General features: G+C 34.5%; 2 protein-coding genes across 2 annotated transcripts in view; one reads left to right on the plus strand and one right to left on the minus strand.

The window, feature by feature from the left end:
* The window catches only part of ms4a4a (membrane-spanning 4-domains subfamily A member 4A), an 8,415-nt gene extending 5,153 nt beyond the window's left edge, over positions 1-3,262 (minus strand). The window contains exons 1-3 of the mRNA XM_015403764.1: positions 3,151-3,262; positions 484-718; positions 301-402 (exon numbers count right to left, since the gene is read on the minus strand). Of these exons, the coding sequence (XP_015259250.1) occupies positions 301-402; positions 484-687 (306 nt within the window). The 5' untranslated portion in view covers positions 688-718; positions 3,151-3,262. The remainder of the gene's footprint in view (positions 1-300; positions 403-483; positions 719-3,150) is intronic.
* Positions 3,263-7,893: 4,631 nt separating this feature from the next.
* LOC107103910 (B-cell receptor CD22-like) lies at positions 7,894-11,559 on the plus strand. The gene is made up of 4 exons (XM_015403767.1): positions 7,894-7,987; positions 8,085-8,294; positions 8,813-9,073; positions 11,137-11,559. Exons 1-4 carry the CDS (start codon positions 7,894-7,896, stop codon positions 11,490-11,492), a joined length of 921 nt encoding a protein of 306 aa, XP_015259253.1. The 3' UTR covers positions 11,493-11,559.
* Positions 11,560-15,573: the final 4,014 nt, after the last annotated feature.

A 15,573-nucleotide genomic window follows, 5' to 3' on the forward strand; every position in this document is an offset into this window, starting at 1 on the left:
TTTTTGCTACGTTTTTCGGATCTCGTCAGGATTAAGTGAAATTGCAACGTTTTGGCTGCTACCCATCGCCTAGCATTTAGCTAGCAACAACTGGAGCGACAACAACTGGAGACAAAACATAAAAAGAATTTAAGGAAAACACCTTCAAAGAGCTTTTAATTTGACACATGAGGAACGTTTTAACCTTGGGTAAATGGTATCTATCAGAAGAGGAGAGTTCTGGATCAGGAGTGTAGAAAAGGATTGCACATCATTATATCCATTTAAATTCCTATTTTCCTAAGTTTTTAATTAACGTACCGAAACACCAAAGCCAAACGGAGCGTAATGGATCAGAGCTTCGGAGAAGAAGACTGTCAGACTGAAGAGGACACAGAGCACACCAATGAAGATCTGAACGACCTGGAAAACAAAAACAAGGGATCAGTCCCTCCCAGCTTAGTTTCTTTAATCATTAGGATCCACTCAGTGTCAGAGTCTCACCCCAAGGCCCATGGACTCCCCCTGCAGGAAGATCGTCTCCTTGCTGTCCTTCTTAGGGGGGGCAGGAGGGGTCTTCAGGACAGGGGATGGCACCTGATCTGCGGGGTTGGCAGAAGTCTCTAGGGGAATGGAGCGGTCATCTTTAGGGATGACCTGTGTAATGATAACCACTCCACCCACGGTGGTGACAGACGTTGACGTCATGATAGGAATTCAGTGGATCACAGATGGAATTCTGGGAAAATATCCAAGTAGAGGTATCAAACATCGAATCCAAATATGATTAATATAAAAAAAAAAGAAAAAAAGAAAAGCAGTTTGTGAGCTGAAAATATCAAAGCGACATCTTCTTTTATCCTCCCATTGGGAATATGGACCTCTGGACTCTTTGAGTACAAGGCAAAGAATTAAAGCATTGGATTAGTTAAAGTCCAATAAAATGAATCGGATGGACATCAGTGCATCATAAGAATGAACTAATGAAATTAATATTATCAACAATGGTACCTCTGTAGTAATTTGAACTCTTACTGATTCTTGCATGTACTCTGTGATTCTTCCTGTAGCTTGTAGCGTATCCATATTTATTAAATATCTTAATACTGTGTTAAAAAAGATTTGTTTGAATAAAAGTAGAATTATTCTAAGTGTGGTTGTCCGTGATTATTTATACAGCAGTGATCAATTGTCTATAAGAGCTGGATTAAATTCCTTTGACTTAACAACGTGAATAGATAGAGACATATTTTCCTTTTGGTAAATGATGAATAACTGTTCTTAATTTATAAACCAAGTTATTGACATAAACTGATGCTGAAAACCACTTGGATTTTAACAGCTGGTCCAAAACATCCAATTACAAAGATAAGACATTAATAACAACATGTAATTGGGCAAATTGTCAATTATAATAATTTAATCAATGGTTATTACTTGGTTTTAGCTTTGATTTGAATGACATATTAACAACTTCCAATTCCAGTAATTAATCGATTAATAATCAGGTAAACTTGCACAACATATGATTGTTTACAAATATGTTATCAAACAGTAGTATTGGCCAATAACCTAGGAGCTTGGAGAATCCATTTTGAACCGTTTATCCTTTTTAAAATCTTCTTCCTTGTATTTGGATCCCAGTTGGTTGCATATTAATTGATGCCGATATGATAATTTTTTGCAAATACAACTATTGTATTAGTTAAATAATCAAAATTATGTAATTGCACTATAACATTGATCTTCCATTGTTCGTTTGGTATTACATATGGATGCATTACGCACTTTAGGCGGAAGAAAACATAGTTTCCATCAATTCAGGGAATTTTTAGGCAGTTTTCTTGGTAGTATGCATCATCTAAAATGAATATAGTATCAAAGGTAATTTCACACATACATACATACATACACACACACATATACACATTATATGTATGTATATATATATATATATATATATATATATATATACACATATATATATAAGATTTAATTGTTTTCATGACCTTGAAAGCTTGCTTTTCCAGTGTGTCCTGAGGAGCCAGTTTGAGAGCCACTCTTATGGGGTAGTTATATTATTTTGTAGATGCATTTGCACAAAAGTTTCATATTGGAATCATCAGCATCTGAGTAAAACCCCCACGCAAAAAGTAATGATGACACCTAGTTTTAAACGGCACGAAACACACAAAAACACATTAAGCCTTCCTCCTCTATGCTGACAGGCAGGGTCGTAGCAAAATAAAATCAGATGTATTAAAGAAAAAAATTTGAAAAAATACAGGGATTAAGACAGATTGGCAAAACTGTATAGGATTTATATTTTGGGATGAAGCACTTTTACCCAGAGAAAGAAAGCTAATCAGGAAGCCCTGACTAATCACATTCTGCATCTTGGTTCTGCTTTCAGAGAACCAACCACAGATATTCCATAGACTCTCTGCTGAAGTTTACTGACAAAAAAACAACAGCTAATTCTTGTCAAAACACATTATTTCAATAGAAATATGACCCCCCTTGCTTTAGCATTTTCCAACTTATTGTTTTATTCTTTTAAGATAATTGAAAAGAGACAAAGGGATTGCTTTTCTTCCTGTTCCGTTTTTGTTCATAGAAAAAAAATGGAATTCGTTTGTTTGGTTTTCTTCTCATGTCTTCCTCATTATTATTATTATTATTATTATTATTATTATTATTGTTACGCATTTGGGGAAAAAATGGCATCAAACAAATAACTTAATGAATAAATGTAAACACATAATCTCCATTTGGACTCTGACAATAAAATATAACAACGATAAAGGAGTGTAAACGTTCAAACTCCATGTAGACAGAAAGCCTTAGGCCATTAGATCAAACTCAATGCGTCTTCTTATAGTGAAACTAGCAATTCTAAGCCAACCAGCCACATAAACAATATTAAACATGTATCTTTTATATTATTTTGATCAAACAATAGCTAAGGACTTTAAAACCCGATGAAAAACAACTGCGCCTAAGAAGGAAAAAGTCAAAAATGTTTCAAGTTGGAACCCGGAAATCAATGTCGCAACACGCTAAATATACAGGATAAAGACAACAACAAAGTGGATCATACTAAACATAATCTACAGTGTTTAGGGAAAAAAAACTTCCTCGTTATCTTTGGAGAATACTGTAAATCGTTACCTGCTTTTAATCCGTCCGTTTTCAGTTGGCGTGCTCTGCTCTGTTTAGGTAGGGGTGCCTTCAGGTTTCCTTTGGAAAACTGGAAATCTTTATAATAATAACAGTGCCTGTCTAAAAAGCCAAAGCTTAGGGTGGTCAGAGCTGCTCGGGTCCTGCGCATGTCAGTGACGTTACACTACATGATTGGCTCAACGATGCCACATGATGTTGTTGCCCAGACAACGATGATAACATGACACAGCGTCCGTGTGCCGAGTTTGGAGCATCTGTAGCGACTAATAATCGATGAAGTTTTACCTGATCGATAACAAAACCGAAAAATAAAATGTTTATGGTGAACAAAGTAACTGCAAGCCCATGATATAAAGGAGGAGAGCTGCGTAGCGCTGTGGCTAGCTGTGCTCAGGTGCTAACAGGTTAGCCTCCTTTAGCTCGGTCAGTTAGCCATGTTAAGCTACTCTACTTTTAACTTCGTGTCAACTTTTTTAATTGTCTAAAATCTCTACGGAAATAATTTTTGAAGATGTCCAATTTGTCCTCCACTGCCCTCAGATGTTAATAAAAGAATAAAATAAACTGAGACTTATTTGTCATCTTGTTATGGCCGCACTTTCAGTCACGCACTTTACTTTTCTTCAAAACTGACAATGATTGTTTTCTACATTCGGCTACTTTAGATCGCGAATGCAATGTAAAATAATAGCAAATATAGGTAATAATATCTTGAGCTTCCAAAAGAGATTTGATCCTTAAGAAACCGGTGCAATAACGTTTTTCCCGAGTGGATTTGTCATCAGAAAGCAGATCTGCTACCTACAATCTGCTACCTCAGCAACATTGCTTAGTATATACAAAGAAATAAGAAAATAAATGCATCTAACGCATTAGGTTGTCGAATCAAAATGTTAAAAAGAAACAGATGAACAATTAGTTTCTATAACAAATACAATTGTTTTCAAGTGAACCAAAAGTCGGTTTAAGATATTTATTAATTTAAGTTAATGATTAATGTCTTAGAAGATCCTCAACAACATCATTAGAATAATTTCCGTATTGGCTGTTTTATCCTCTTTTTTTTTTTTTTATGTATTCAATGTGATAATGAGAATTTCGACGGCCTATGAAAGCAACACAAGGAAATCCTAGCGTCACTTCTGGTAACTGAAGTTTTTATTTATTTATTTATTTATTTATTTATTTATTTATTTATTTATTTATTTATTTAATGTTTTATTATCACCATCATATACAACAGACATGGCTTGACTTTAAGAAAACGACATTTGTAAATGAAAAACCTGCCCATTTACACATTTACTAATCTTTCAAATTTCTTTTCTATTCTCAGAGTCCCAAAAATAATCCAGAATTCAATAAAGTTTGGAGATTTGGAGAAAAGCCAGTAAAGCACATCATCCAACAAAACTTTGCAATACACACATTCATAGAAAAGATGTTCAGTCTATTCAATATAACAGTGACAAAATAAACAAGTGTTATCAATAGCAAATGGAAGTCTAAGAAATTCCTTAGAGAGGTAACACCGTAAATATTTTAAAGTGGAATTCCTTGGGTTTTGGAGGAATGGAAAGATTTGAATAATTTGTTCTTATTTTCAATCTTTCAGACTTGAAGAATGGGATATAAAATTTGGGTTTGATAAAAAAAAAAAAAAAAAAAAAAAAAAAAAGAAAAGTATTTTTAAAGTATTCCCTATTTTTTGAGTTTTTTTAGATCATTAACTGTCATACTGTGTCCATTAATCAGAAGTCCAGGGGTTGAAAGATTTCATTGCTGGATTGGGTATTCTTAATGTATAAGCAGAGTAGATAAGTCTTGAAATACTTTCCATTTTGGTGAGTAATATTCTTCCCAGAATAGATAAATCTCTGTGTGTCAATTTACTTCGTATTTATTTAGTCATATTTATTTTTATTTATATGCACACCCAGATATTTAAAATAGGATTTTATAGCAATATTAAAAGCAGTCAATATGGGACAGTCTTTTAGAGGCAAAATTTCACATTTGTTCAAATTTAATTTATGTCCTGAAGCCTTTGAGAACATTTCAATCAATTTAAGAATTTTGGGTATTTCATTCAGGTTATTTAAGAAGATGGTTTTATCATCAGCTAGCTGACTAATAGAAAACTATTTGCCTGCCACCGATAATTTACCAAATTGAGTGTTTTTCATTGATATGGAAAGCATTTCTGCAGCAGCAATAAATAGCAGAGGAGAGATTGGACAACCTTGTTTTATACCTTTATTGATGCTAAATCTTTGTGAGGTACCATGTGGAAGACCCACTGAACTGTTTGTATTTTTGTAAAATGTTTTAATTACATTAATAAATGTATTTCCAAACCCAAATAAATCCAAAGCTTTGAACATAAATTAATGTTTTCTCAATCAAATGGTTATAGTCAATTAGGTCCAAAATAAGGCAAATGTTATTATTTTTAACATGTTGTATTATCCTTGTTTATCATGGGTGAATTAAAAGACTATAGCTTGGTGCGGTGCTGTCCTCTAAGAATTGTCATTAGTTGACAGAAGAAAAAAAGTCTGAAAAAAATCATTATGGGCCCCTGGTGATTTATGGGGAGATATTAAATAATTGTAGAATTCATACATGGATTAGAAGATGTGGCTCATGATGATATAACTTTGAAAAATTTAATTTTCATACAGCATCAAAACATTTGAACGTCCTTAATTTAGATCCTAATATTTGTATAAATTTGTTTGTTATGTGTACTCACCTCATTGGTCATTTTACTACATCAATTTCATATTAATGCTGACTAACATGTCAGCATTTTGCAATGGTTGCCATCCTCTTTAAGGCTGTTGTATATGTCCCAACATAAAAAGGAAGGAATAAGTGGGGAAAAAAACAAACTGTACAGAGGAGCAGCACCGCTGTTTGCTTTGGCAGGAAAATAGAGGATTTTTAAAAGAAAAATTTGTCCCAGGATCAGGGTGCAAAGACTTTAGACGCATTTCTGAGCAGATGTGACTGTTTGTCGTCCTTTACTCACCTGCATGGAAAGTGAGAAGTGCTACTTGTGAGAGCAGATGGTGTCGCACAATCATGTTTCTAGATGACGCTTTAGGTTATGAAAACTATTATTGTAACTCGTGTATATTTATGTATGTATTTTTTTCTGCAACTTTTCAGTTTGAAATCTTTATCATTGGGAGCATTTTATAATGTGTAATAATATTGACATTCCTCCATATTATCCTGTTTTCACATTTTCTACTTTTTGTTAAGGATTATAAACATTTTTTATATTTATTGATTTACCCTGAATAAACTTATATAGCTAAAGGTCTGTCTTTAACCTATCTGGCTGCTAAAGTTAATATCTCCTATGGGGATAATAAAATGTGTTTCCATATTAATAATTGTATTATTATTAAAACATTTACCCTTTCAATGTTTGAGTCTCTTGCTCGACACAACGCTTGCTAAAGGTCCTCCTCAATACTTCTGCAATTGCTTTATTTTGTGAATAACTTTCATAATCCTAAGGTAAACACAAAAGAAAAATCCTGTAGTTTGAGAAATTCTAAGATTTGTTATTAAAATAAATCTTTGTAAATACAGGCACATGTTTTTAAGAGGTGGTATTTCAAAGTTCTTTTTTTTGGCATATTTTTCCACTTTTTATTCCACGAAATCAAGCCCTAGAGCCACAAAAAATTAAAATAAAAAAAGTGCAGTCAAAAATAAATTAATTTTCACATCTAAACCAAATCAGGTTTACATAAAATAGACAGAAAGGTTTTATTATAACCAGACACAGATGTGAAAAAACTACTCATATGCATATTTTTACTCATTTATTTCTTTCCACAACATAAATAAGAAGTCTGCTTAACTATGATGCTGATTATTAATGCATCCTTTGTGACAAAAATATAGATATTGAAAAATAAATTGAAAGCATTTTGACTTTGCACATTGTCCATGATTTTCAGTGGAGAGGTAGGTGAAGTGTGAAGAGGAAGGAAATCTGCTAGATTATGCCGATTTGTATCACTTCTCCTCACAGAGCAAACACACAGCTGGGTTACATCACAAGACACATTTTTTTCCTGAGCTGAGCTACAACTCATTAGATTTAAGCGTTCACCTCATATGTTTGGGGCTTTTATTGTTGGAAGACTGACATTGTTCACAGAAAACAAAACATTTATTACCTGGATTTTTCCCCCCTGGAATTAAACAGACATGAAAGATGCAGCGAGGAGATTTTCGATTGGATTTGTTGTCCTTCTTGTTTCTATCACAGGTACTGAAACGCATTGACAGAATAAAAAATATATCTGAATAAAATGAGATAGTAACTATCACTTGTTGATTTGAGAAGGTTGGCAATTGTAAATTCACACTATGAAAAACGTGATTATTTTAAGGGGACCTTTACGGTTATTGTGACTAATATTTTTGGTGTATCTGTGTTACAGTGGAACAACATGAACTGCGCTGGTCTGTTAAGTATGATTCTCATCAGATCTGCGCCTTACAGGGATCAACAGTGAAGATAAAGTGCACCTTTACATATCCAAATAAAATAAGTAACAAAAAAACTCAAGTTAAACAATGTTCTGGTTTACTAAAGAAATTCAAAAAAGCCATTTGGATCTAAAGAACGACTCCAATTATGCTGGTCGAATATGGTATGACTTTAAAGGGAAAAAATGCTTTCTGACAATCGCAGATCTGAGAATGAGCGACTCGGTCAACTACAAGTTCAGGTTCATAACAAATCAACCAGAAGGAGCATTAACTGGTTTGCCTGGTGTCGCTTTGAATGTTACAGGTAGCTGAACTGTGTGGTTCTTGTGAATCTGTTTCTTTTTTTGCATCTCTGTTGGTTTAGTATAAAATTGTGTCTTTTTGTTTCCTCAACAATAAAGATCTCAGAGTGAAGGTCAGAAGATCAGAGACTCTGACGGAGCTAAAGTGTGAAAGCAGCTGTGGTCTAACCAACCTCCCCTTCTATGTTTGGTACAACAAAGGGCAGGTGATGGGGGAAAAAACTGCTTCTGTTCAGGTTTCTGTTAAAAAAGGAGACAGATATTCCTGCTCTGTTAAAGGAAATACAAATTACCACTCTCCTTCAGTGTGTAAGTTTACACCTCAGTGTTAAGTGTAACATTTTATTCTTCTAATACATTGCATGTAACCCTAGAATCAAGTCACACCCTTTATTTTCTAAAAAGAAAATTAATTTCAACCACTAACTTTGACGCTACTATCTAGAAGCACTACTAGTCTTAATGAGAGCAATTATTGGCTACCCACCTAAAGTTATGCTGTTAAATGAAAAGCAAGGATGGTTTAACCAAATATAAACCAGGCGGGTTTAATTTTCATTATTTAAAACACCAGAATTTGCACCTAACTGTATATTTTTGTCTTTCTGATTGAATATTATGAGAAATTCAATCAGATTTTTTTCTATCAATCAGTTTCTTTCAGGTTCATATTTTTGGGGTATTACATTTTACTTTTAATTTAGTTCAAACATTTTGAAATAATGCTCCCCTTACTAAAATACAAGCTTTTCATACTCTACCCACCTTTTTGATTCAGTTAATAAATATCCAGATTCAATAATTTCTGATTTTGGTATCTTTTCCAGATGCTCCAAAGCTTCTCTCTGTGATGGTGAGATTTCCAGATGAGTTAACTGAGGGACGCTCTGTGATGTTTAAATGTAACAGTGAAGCTAACCCTGCAGCTAAATACACCTGGAAAAAGGAAAACAACCAAACTGTCCTCAGTCAGAACCAAACGTTTGTCCTCAGCTCTGTCCTGTCCGTAGACTCTGGGCAGTTTTACTGCACAGCTGAGAATGACCTGGGAGAGAGAACGTCTAAAAGGGTTTATATTGATGTCAAATGTGAGTGAAACTGTTTAATAATAATGTTAATGTATTCCTAAGTGAATTTAATCATTTTGGTCATTTGAGTCAAAAAGATAAAATTATGTTATTTAGAGCAACTGTGTCAAGAATAATAATAATTATACATTTTATTTCAAAAGCGCCTTTCTGGACACTCAAGATCACCGTATTTAAGATTAAAACACAATTGGAGAAACAAAGATAAACCATTATATACTTAAAAAACAATTTTTAAGGATAATTGTGCTATCAAAAAAGATGAATACTTATGTATCACTCTAAAAGGCAAGGCAAGTTTATTTGTGAAGCACATTTCAGTAAATGGACAATCCAAAGTGCTATACATAAATTAAACAATAAAATAGAAGAAAAATAAAAGCAAATGAAGATAAAAACATGATAAAAGCAGGTAGTAAAACAAATAAAAGAGTTGGATCACAAACTTGAAATAATAAAACCTCAGTTTACAGTTTAACTTCAACATTAAAAGGCAGCTCTAAACAAATTAGCTTTTAACTTTGACTTAAAATACTTTACAGTCTTCTGGGAGTTTGTTCCAGATAAGTGGAGCATAGGAACCAAATGCTGCTTCTTCATGTTTGGTTCTTGTTCTCGGTGATCAGAGTGAGCTGGAACTAGGAGACCTGAATGGTCTGGGAGGTTGATACACCGACAACAAATCTGTTTTGTATTGAGGGGCTGATCCATTCAGAAGTTTATAAACTAACAGAAGGACTTTAAAGTCTCTTCTCTGAGCTATAAGGAGTCAGTGTAAGAACTTCAGAACCAGGCTGATGTGTTCTACTTTCTCAGTTCTAGTGAGAACACGGTCAGCTGCATTTCAGATCAGCTGCAGCTGTCTGATGGACTTTTTAAGCAAGCCTATAAAGACATGTTACAGTAATCAATTCTACTAAAGATTAGTGCATGAATAAGTTTTTCTAGATCCTGCTTGGACATTAGTCCTTTAATGTTGGAAATGTAATTTATATGATAAAAGGCTGACTTAGTCACTGCCTTTATGTGCCTCTGAAGGTTCAGTTTTGAGTCAATCATGACATCAAGATTTCGGGCCATAATCAGTGGTTTCTAGCTGTAGTAGCCAAAGCTGTGAGCTAACTATGAATATCTCCTCCTTTGGTCGAAAGATTACTATCTCTTTGTTTGTAATTAGTCGGAGAAAATTATGGCGCATCCGCATATTTATCTGTTTTATGCTTCTAGCCAACTCTCTGATGGGTTCATAGTCTACTGGTGACATTATGATGTAAACCTGTGTATCATCTGCATAGTTATGCACCTGCTGTTGCTGTTGTTTGCCACTATCTGAGCTAAGGAGAGTATGTAGAGGTTGTATAGGGGGGACCCCAGAATGGAGCTTTGAGGAACCCTGCATGTCATTTTTCTGTATTAAATCCATATTGTATAAGTTTCTTTTTAAAATAAATTTTAAAATTTAACTTTTAAATTTTATTCATTAAAATGCATCTCATTTATCAATTTATACCTATTCTCTCCATGTATTTATAACACCTCATTGAAAAACTATTTATCTTAGCTTCTCCAAGGCCTCCCTCTGTGTCACTGAGCCCATCTAGCTTTATAGCAGATGGTGCTACAGTAACCCTGACACGCAGCAGTGAAGCAAACCCAGTAGCGAACTACTCCTGGCACAAAAAGAATGATTATACTGCTGCTCAGCTGAATGAGGAGCGGAAGCTTGTCCTAATTTCCATCAAGCCATCTGAGTCTGGAGATTATTACTGTTAAGTCAAGAATAAATTTGGAGGCAAAACATCTGAAGTCATTTCTATTGATGTAAAATGTAAATATATCTCAAATATATTCTCTTTCATATTCTTATTTCATCTAATGATATTTACGACAAAATTGCAGAAAATGGAACCTAAACATGACTAAATAGATTGTAATCTTTGTTTTTTATCCTCTAAGGAATCTGAAATGTAAGACTATAGAAAAAAAAGTATGGTCTACCAACCTGAAGGCATGCCAGCCTGTGTTTGTCTATACAATGAGATTTTTATGCTTTTAATCTGCAGATGCACCCAGGCCTCCTTCTGTGAAAGTGACACCTTCTAGTGAGATAATGGAGGGCAGCTTGTTGACACTGACCTGCAGCAGTGATGCTAACCCAGAGGCTAAATACACCTGGTACAAGGAGAGAGAGGATTCACCTACAGCCTCAGGACCAAACTTCACCATCAGTAGCATTATTTACCAGCAGGGAGGAAACTATTACTGTCAAGCCCAGAACATTATAGGGAGCAGTGGTACTGTGCTGAATGTGAAAGTTGTGCCAGGTAATGTCAAATCAGGCTGCAATTATTTGGTGTTCTGTTGTAAACATAAAAATATAGTTTTTATTGTTTGTCAGGATTATTCATGTGTTATATGACAGCAGGTTTAACCTGCGCTATAGCAGCACAAGAAATTTGTCCTGCAGTTTAGGGCACCTGCCAATTTCTTTGTAATGTGCTAGATTTATGGTTAAGAATACAACCATTTAGTTGGATCAGATACAAATGAGCACTTTTACAACAGGTACACCTGCTGAGAGATTTTCAGATGAAAACCTCGAGTAATCAGTGTTTGAGTTCACACTGTTGATTTCACAGATTATTTTTACTTGTGTATTCATTATTTACTAAAAGGAAGCACAAAACTTACAAGCATGTTTGAATTAAAAATATAAAGTCTAAACTCCTGAGAAGCAGAGATATAATGTTTGTTCATTCATTTACTTGTAAATGACAGTTTTAAACGTAGGATTATGTAGTTTGGACACACTACTGATATCTTAATTATACAACAGACATCAGACAGCTGCTCAAGGGCCCTTATTCTGAGCCAAAGGTTATGCTGACTTATCTAAATGAGACACATATCATCTTTGTGTTTGAAGAAAAAAATCCTTAAAATAACTGAAAATAACGTTTTTCTCCATGACATACCAAATCGTTATCTCAGATCATTTACGGTTCCTCTTGCTAAACTTTGGAACGTCACATCCTCCTCTGTGTTCTTGACTAATTTTGTTTTATTTTCTCAAAGTCAAGAGGACTTGCATGAAGCCTAATTTTATTTAAAACTAACTAGTTGGGTCATAAATAAAGTATTTTTTTGTATCAGAGCGTTATAGTGGTTATTAGTTAGATACACATGTAATTTCATTTTAACAGAAATGTACTTTAAGGATTAGTTTAATGCAACAAACTTTTTACTTTTACTTAAGTGATATTCTTGCAACAGTAATGCTATTGCTATTCATCATGTTCTTACCAGAGTAAGAGTTAAAAAAAAAAAGCAGTGCTTGGACTACAAGTTGCTTTTGCTTGGTGAAGGAATTGACCAAGACTCCTGGATATGTGTCCAACCGCTTTTAGGAAATCAGAGTAAAAATATGATTGCCCTGTATTAAGTTAAGTGGATGCCGTGACCCTGGTGACTGCAAATTTGTAGAGGTAAGACTTGGCAACGTGAGGATTCACTAAACCATGGCATTTTATTAAGTTCATTTTATAATTGTGTCAAGGATGTGTGTAGTTTGGTAGAGGATCCAGATGCAGAGCTGAAGTGGCAAGGATCTCAGGTTTTAAAAAACTAGGAGATGCTTGGGCAAACAAACATAAGGAATGAAGAAATTCCAGGAAATGCAGAGGAGTAGTATAAATGGCAAACAGAACAAGGAAGGGAGTAATCAACTGATTGGGAGCAGATGTGAACAGAAGTAATTAGAAGGGAGCTAGGGGAGAGGAAACTGGCAACAGGGGGGCAACACAGAGTAACTCAGAAATACATCAGTACTTAAATATAACTAGAAAATAATTTAGATGACAATAAATGGAAATGAAACTAATGACTTAGAAAAAACAGACATAAATCAAAGTGTAATAGGCTCTATGCACAGCTCCACTACTTCCTGAATTTAATGCAGCTCCTTTGTTTCCTGTCTTTCATGATTGGATGCACTGATTAATCCAGGTGTGTATGACCTAAGTAACTGGCCAGACACACCTGGATTAATCAGTTCGTCCAGTAATGAAAGACAGGAAACAAAGGAGCTGCCTTAAATTCAGGAAGTAGTGGAGCTGTGCATAGAGCCCATTGAAAACCCAAAGTGAAACTTTGGGAAAAGAAAATCCTAAGGAGATCAAAGTGAAAACTAATACTTCACTTTGCCATTTTCAAGCCTATTCTATGTATATATATATGACCGTGATTAAGACCTAAAAAAAATTTTTATTTTATTTTTTTAATTTTTATTTTTTAAATATATTAATATATATTTTTGTGCAAGATGTGCAAGGTAAATATTTGATTTTTAATGAATAGTAAAGCGACGTATTTCCGCCCTAGTGCGCAACAAACTTTGGCATTATACATGCGCAGTAGCTCCTCTGCAATAAAAATACCATTGTGACAACTTAGTGTACGTTTGATTGGTATTTGGTAACTGTCTATTTTGAATTTATAATTCCCCATGGAGAAAACTCCACCAGCCACCATTGATGAAGTTCTGTCTTAAACCAGTTAGATATGTGCGTGAATGGCTTGCAAAGCCTTCCACAGCTAGTGAGGATCTGTTTCCCACTCAAGCAGCACATGCAGCAGCAATGGTCAGCATGGAGGACAGGATGTAACTTCCATATATACATTGCCCACATTCATTGCGTAAGACATCACTAACAAATATTATTTGAAATAGGCTATATAAATCATTCTGTTGAAAGAGTAATTGTTTTAACATGTTACCACACTGTCATAAATAAAGTCATAACTGAAAACGTACAAAACAGTGGGCCCAAATAAATATTTTTTAGGATCCATTAAATTAGCCTTGATATTATGATTACAGGTTACAAAGGTTAACTCAACAACACACATTGATTTACCTGTTGATATAGCAGCATTTATAGTACACACATAAGGTGTGTGGAGGACCCTAGCAAGTCTTTATAAAACAATACAAAAATAAAAATTTTGCTTCTTTAATAAAACACACATATTTTATTGTGTAACTGTTAAAAAGGAAAAATAAAACCTGCTGTATTTTTTGGCGGTGCATGATGCACATGTGAGGTGCACTCAGAGCGAAAAAAATACAGGGGTGAACTCAATGATAGCTATAGCCATTGGCTGGGTGTTGAAAGTTTGATATTTCCTTTAAACTTGCGTTCGTCCTCCAAGCATCGTAGCAAGTCTCTGTCAGAGTCTGGACTACCATGGTGACGACAGCTTCCTGGTCCAGGAAGGCCTTCTCAAAAGCGAGGGTCATCAAAGGGACCAACCTTTGATCAGCAGCAAGGGTGCTTCACAGGATGAAGTGTGAAGTGAGTAGGTGAAGGGAATAGCTACAGGTTGGGAAAGGCCCTTCCACAGCAATATTTGTGCACCTGGTTCAATTAGCAGATAGCATCATAGTTGTATGCTTATGCCATCTGCCGGCAGTACTTACTCACATATCCATTGTTACGACCCGGCTCAGCCAGGGAAAAAGGAAGTAACATTAAAGAAACCCTGGTGGTAAGGTTTTAACAATTTAAGGATTTATTGTTTGGAGTTTTTCAAAATAAACAAAAAAGGGTAACAATTATTAATCAAAACGTAGGGACTCTCAACAACAGAGTATTCACTAAAACAAACTTTGGAAACAACTTGGAAACTTCTGTACTTTCGGCTCTCTCTCCGGTACAGATCAACGTCTATATTTCCTTTCAAGCACCATTTGTTTTTTATCTCCCTAGGCATTCATTTTGTGCTTTTTTTCACTTTATCTTGAACTTTTTCTTTTCCCTTTCACACCTCTGCTGAGAGTTCCATGGCTCCATTACTTCCTTTTCTATTTATTGTGTGCAATATCATACCACAGGTCAGATGATCTTGTTATGGAAAATACATTCAGTTCTTAAGTTTACTAGCAAATGGAATGCAACAAAATTTAAAACACAGAAATGAAATCTAATAATCTAACAGGGCACCATAATCTAATGGAAAAGCCTTTGTATGCAGCTGCTGGTTGTGAAAGTTATAGTGCATATCAATTATAATTTTTTAGATCTTTGTGCAGAAGCTTGAAAAGAAAGACTATTTATTTCAATTAATTGTACTCATTTACCATCTATTTATAAGACATTCATTATATATTATGGTATTTAATAGAAAAAATATATTTTTTGTTAGCATTAATATTAGAGTCAGTCTATGTCTAGTCTTTTCTCCTTTTCTCCTAAGAAAACTTTGTGAAAGCAAAGGTTACGCAGTCCTATGTGGCACATTATAAAGTGCTAAATATAAATATTGATGGCTAATGTAGAATTCTCTTATTTATCTGCCTTTGCTCAGTTACAAAGTAAAATGTCACCCTGTGTTTTGTATTTGTTCGTGAGAAATCCCTTTCAATATATTAATTTGCTCTATCGTTTCTATTCATGTTACTCATATTACAACCAATAAAGTGAAGTTTTTCTCCTTTACTC

Source organism: Cyprinodon variegatus, unplaced genomic scaffold (assembly GCF_000732505.1).
Source record: "Cyprinodon variegatus isolate N-32 unplaced genomic scaffold, C_variegatus-1.0 Scaffold1561, whole genome shotgun sequence".
NCBI lineage: Eukaryota > Metazoa > Chordata > Actinopteri > Cyprinodontiformes > Cyprinodontidae > Cyprinodon > Cyprinodon variegatus.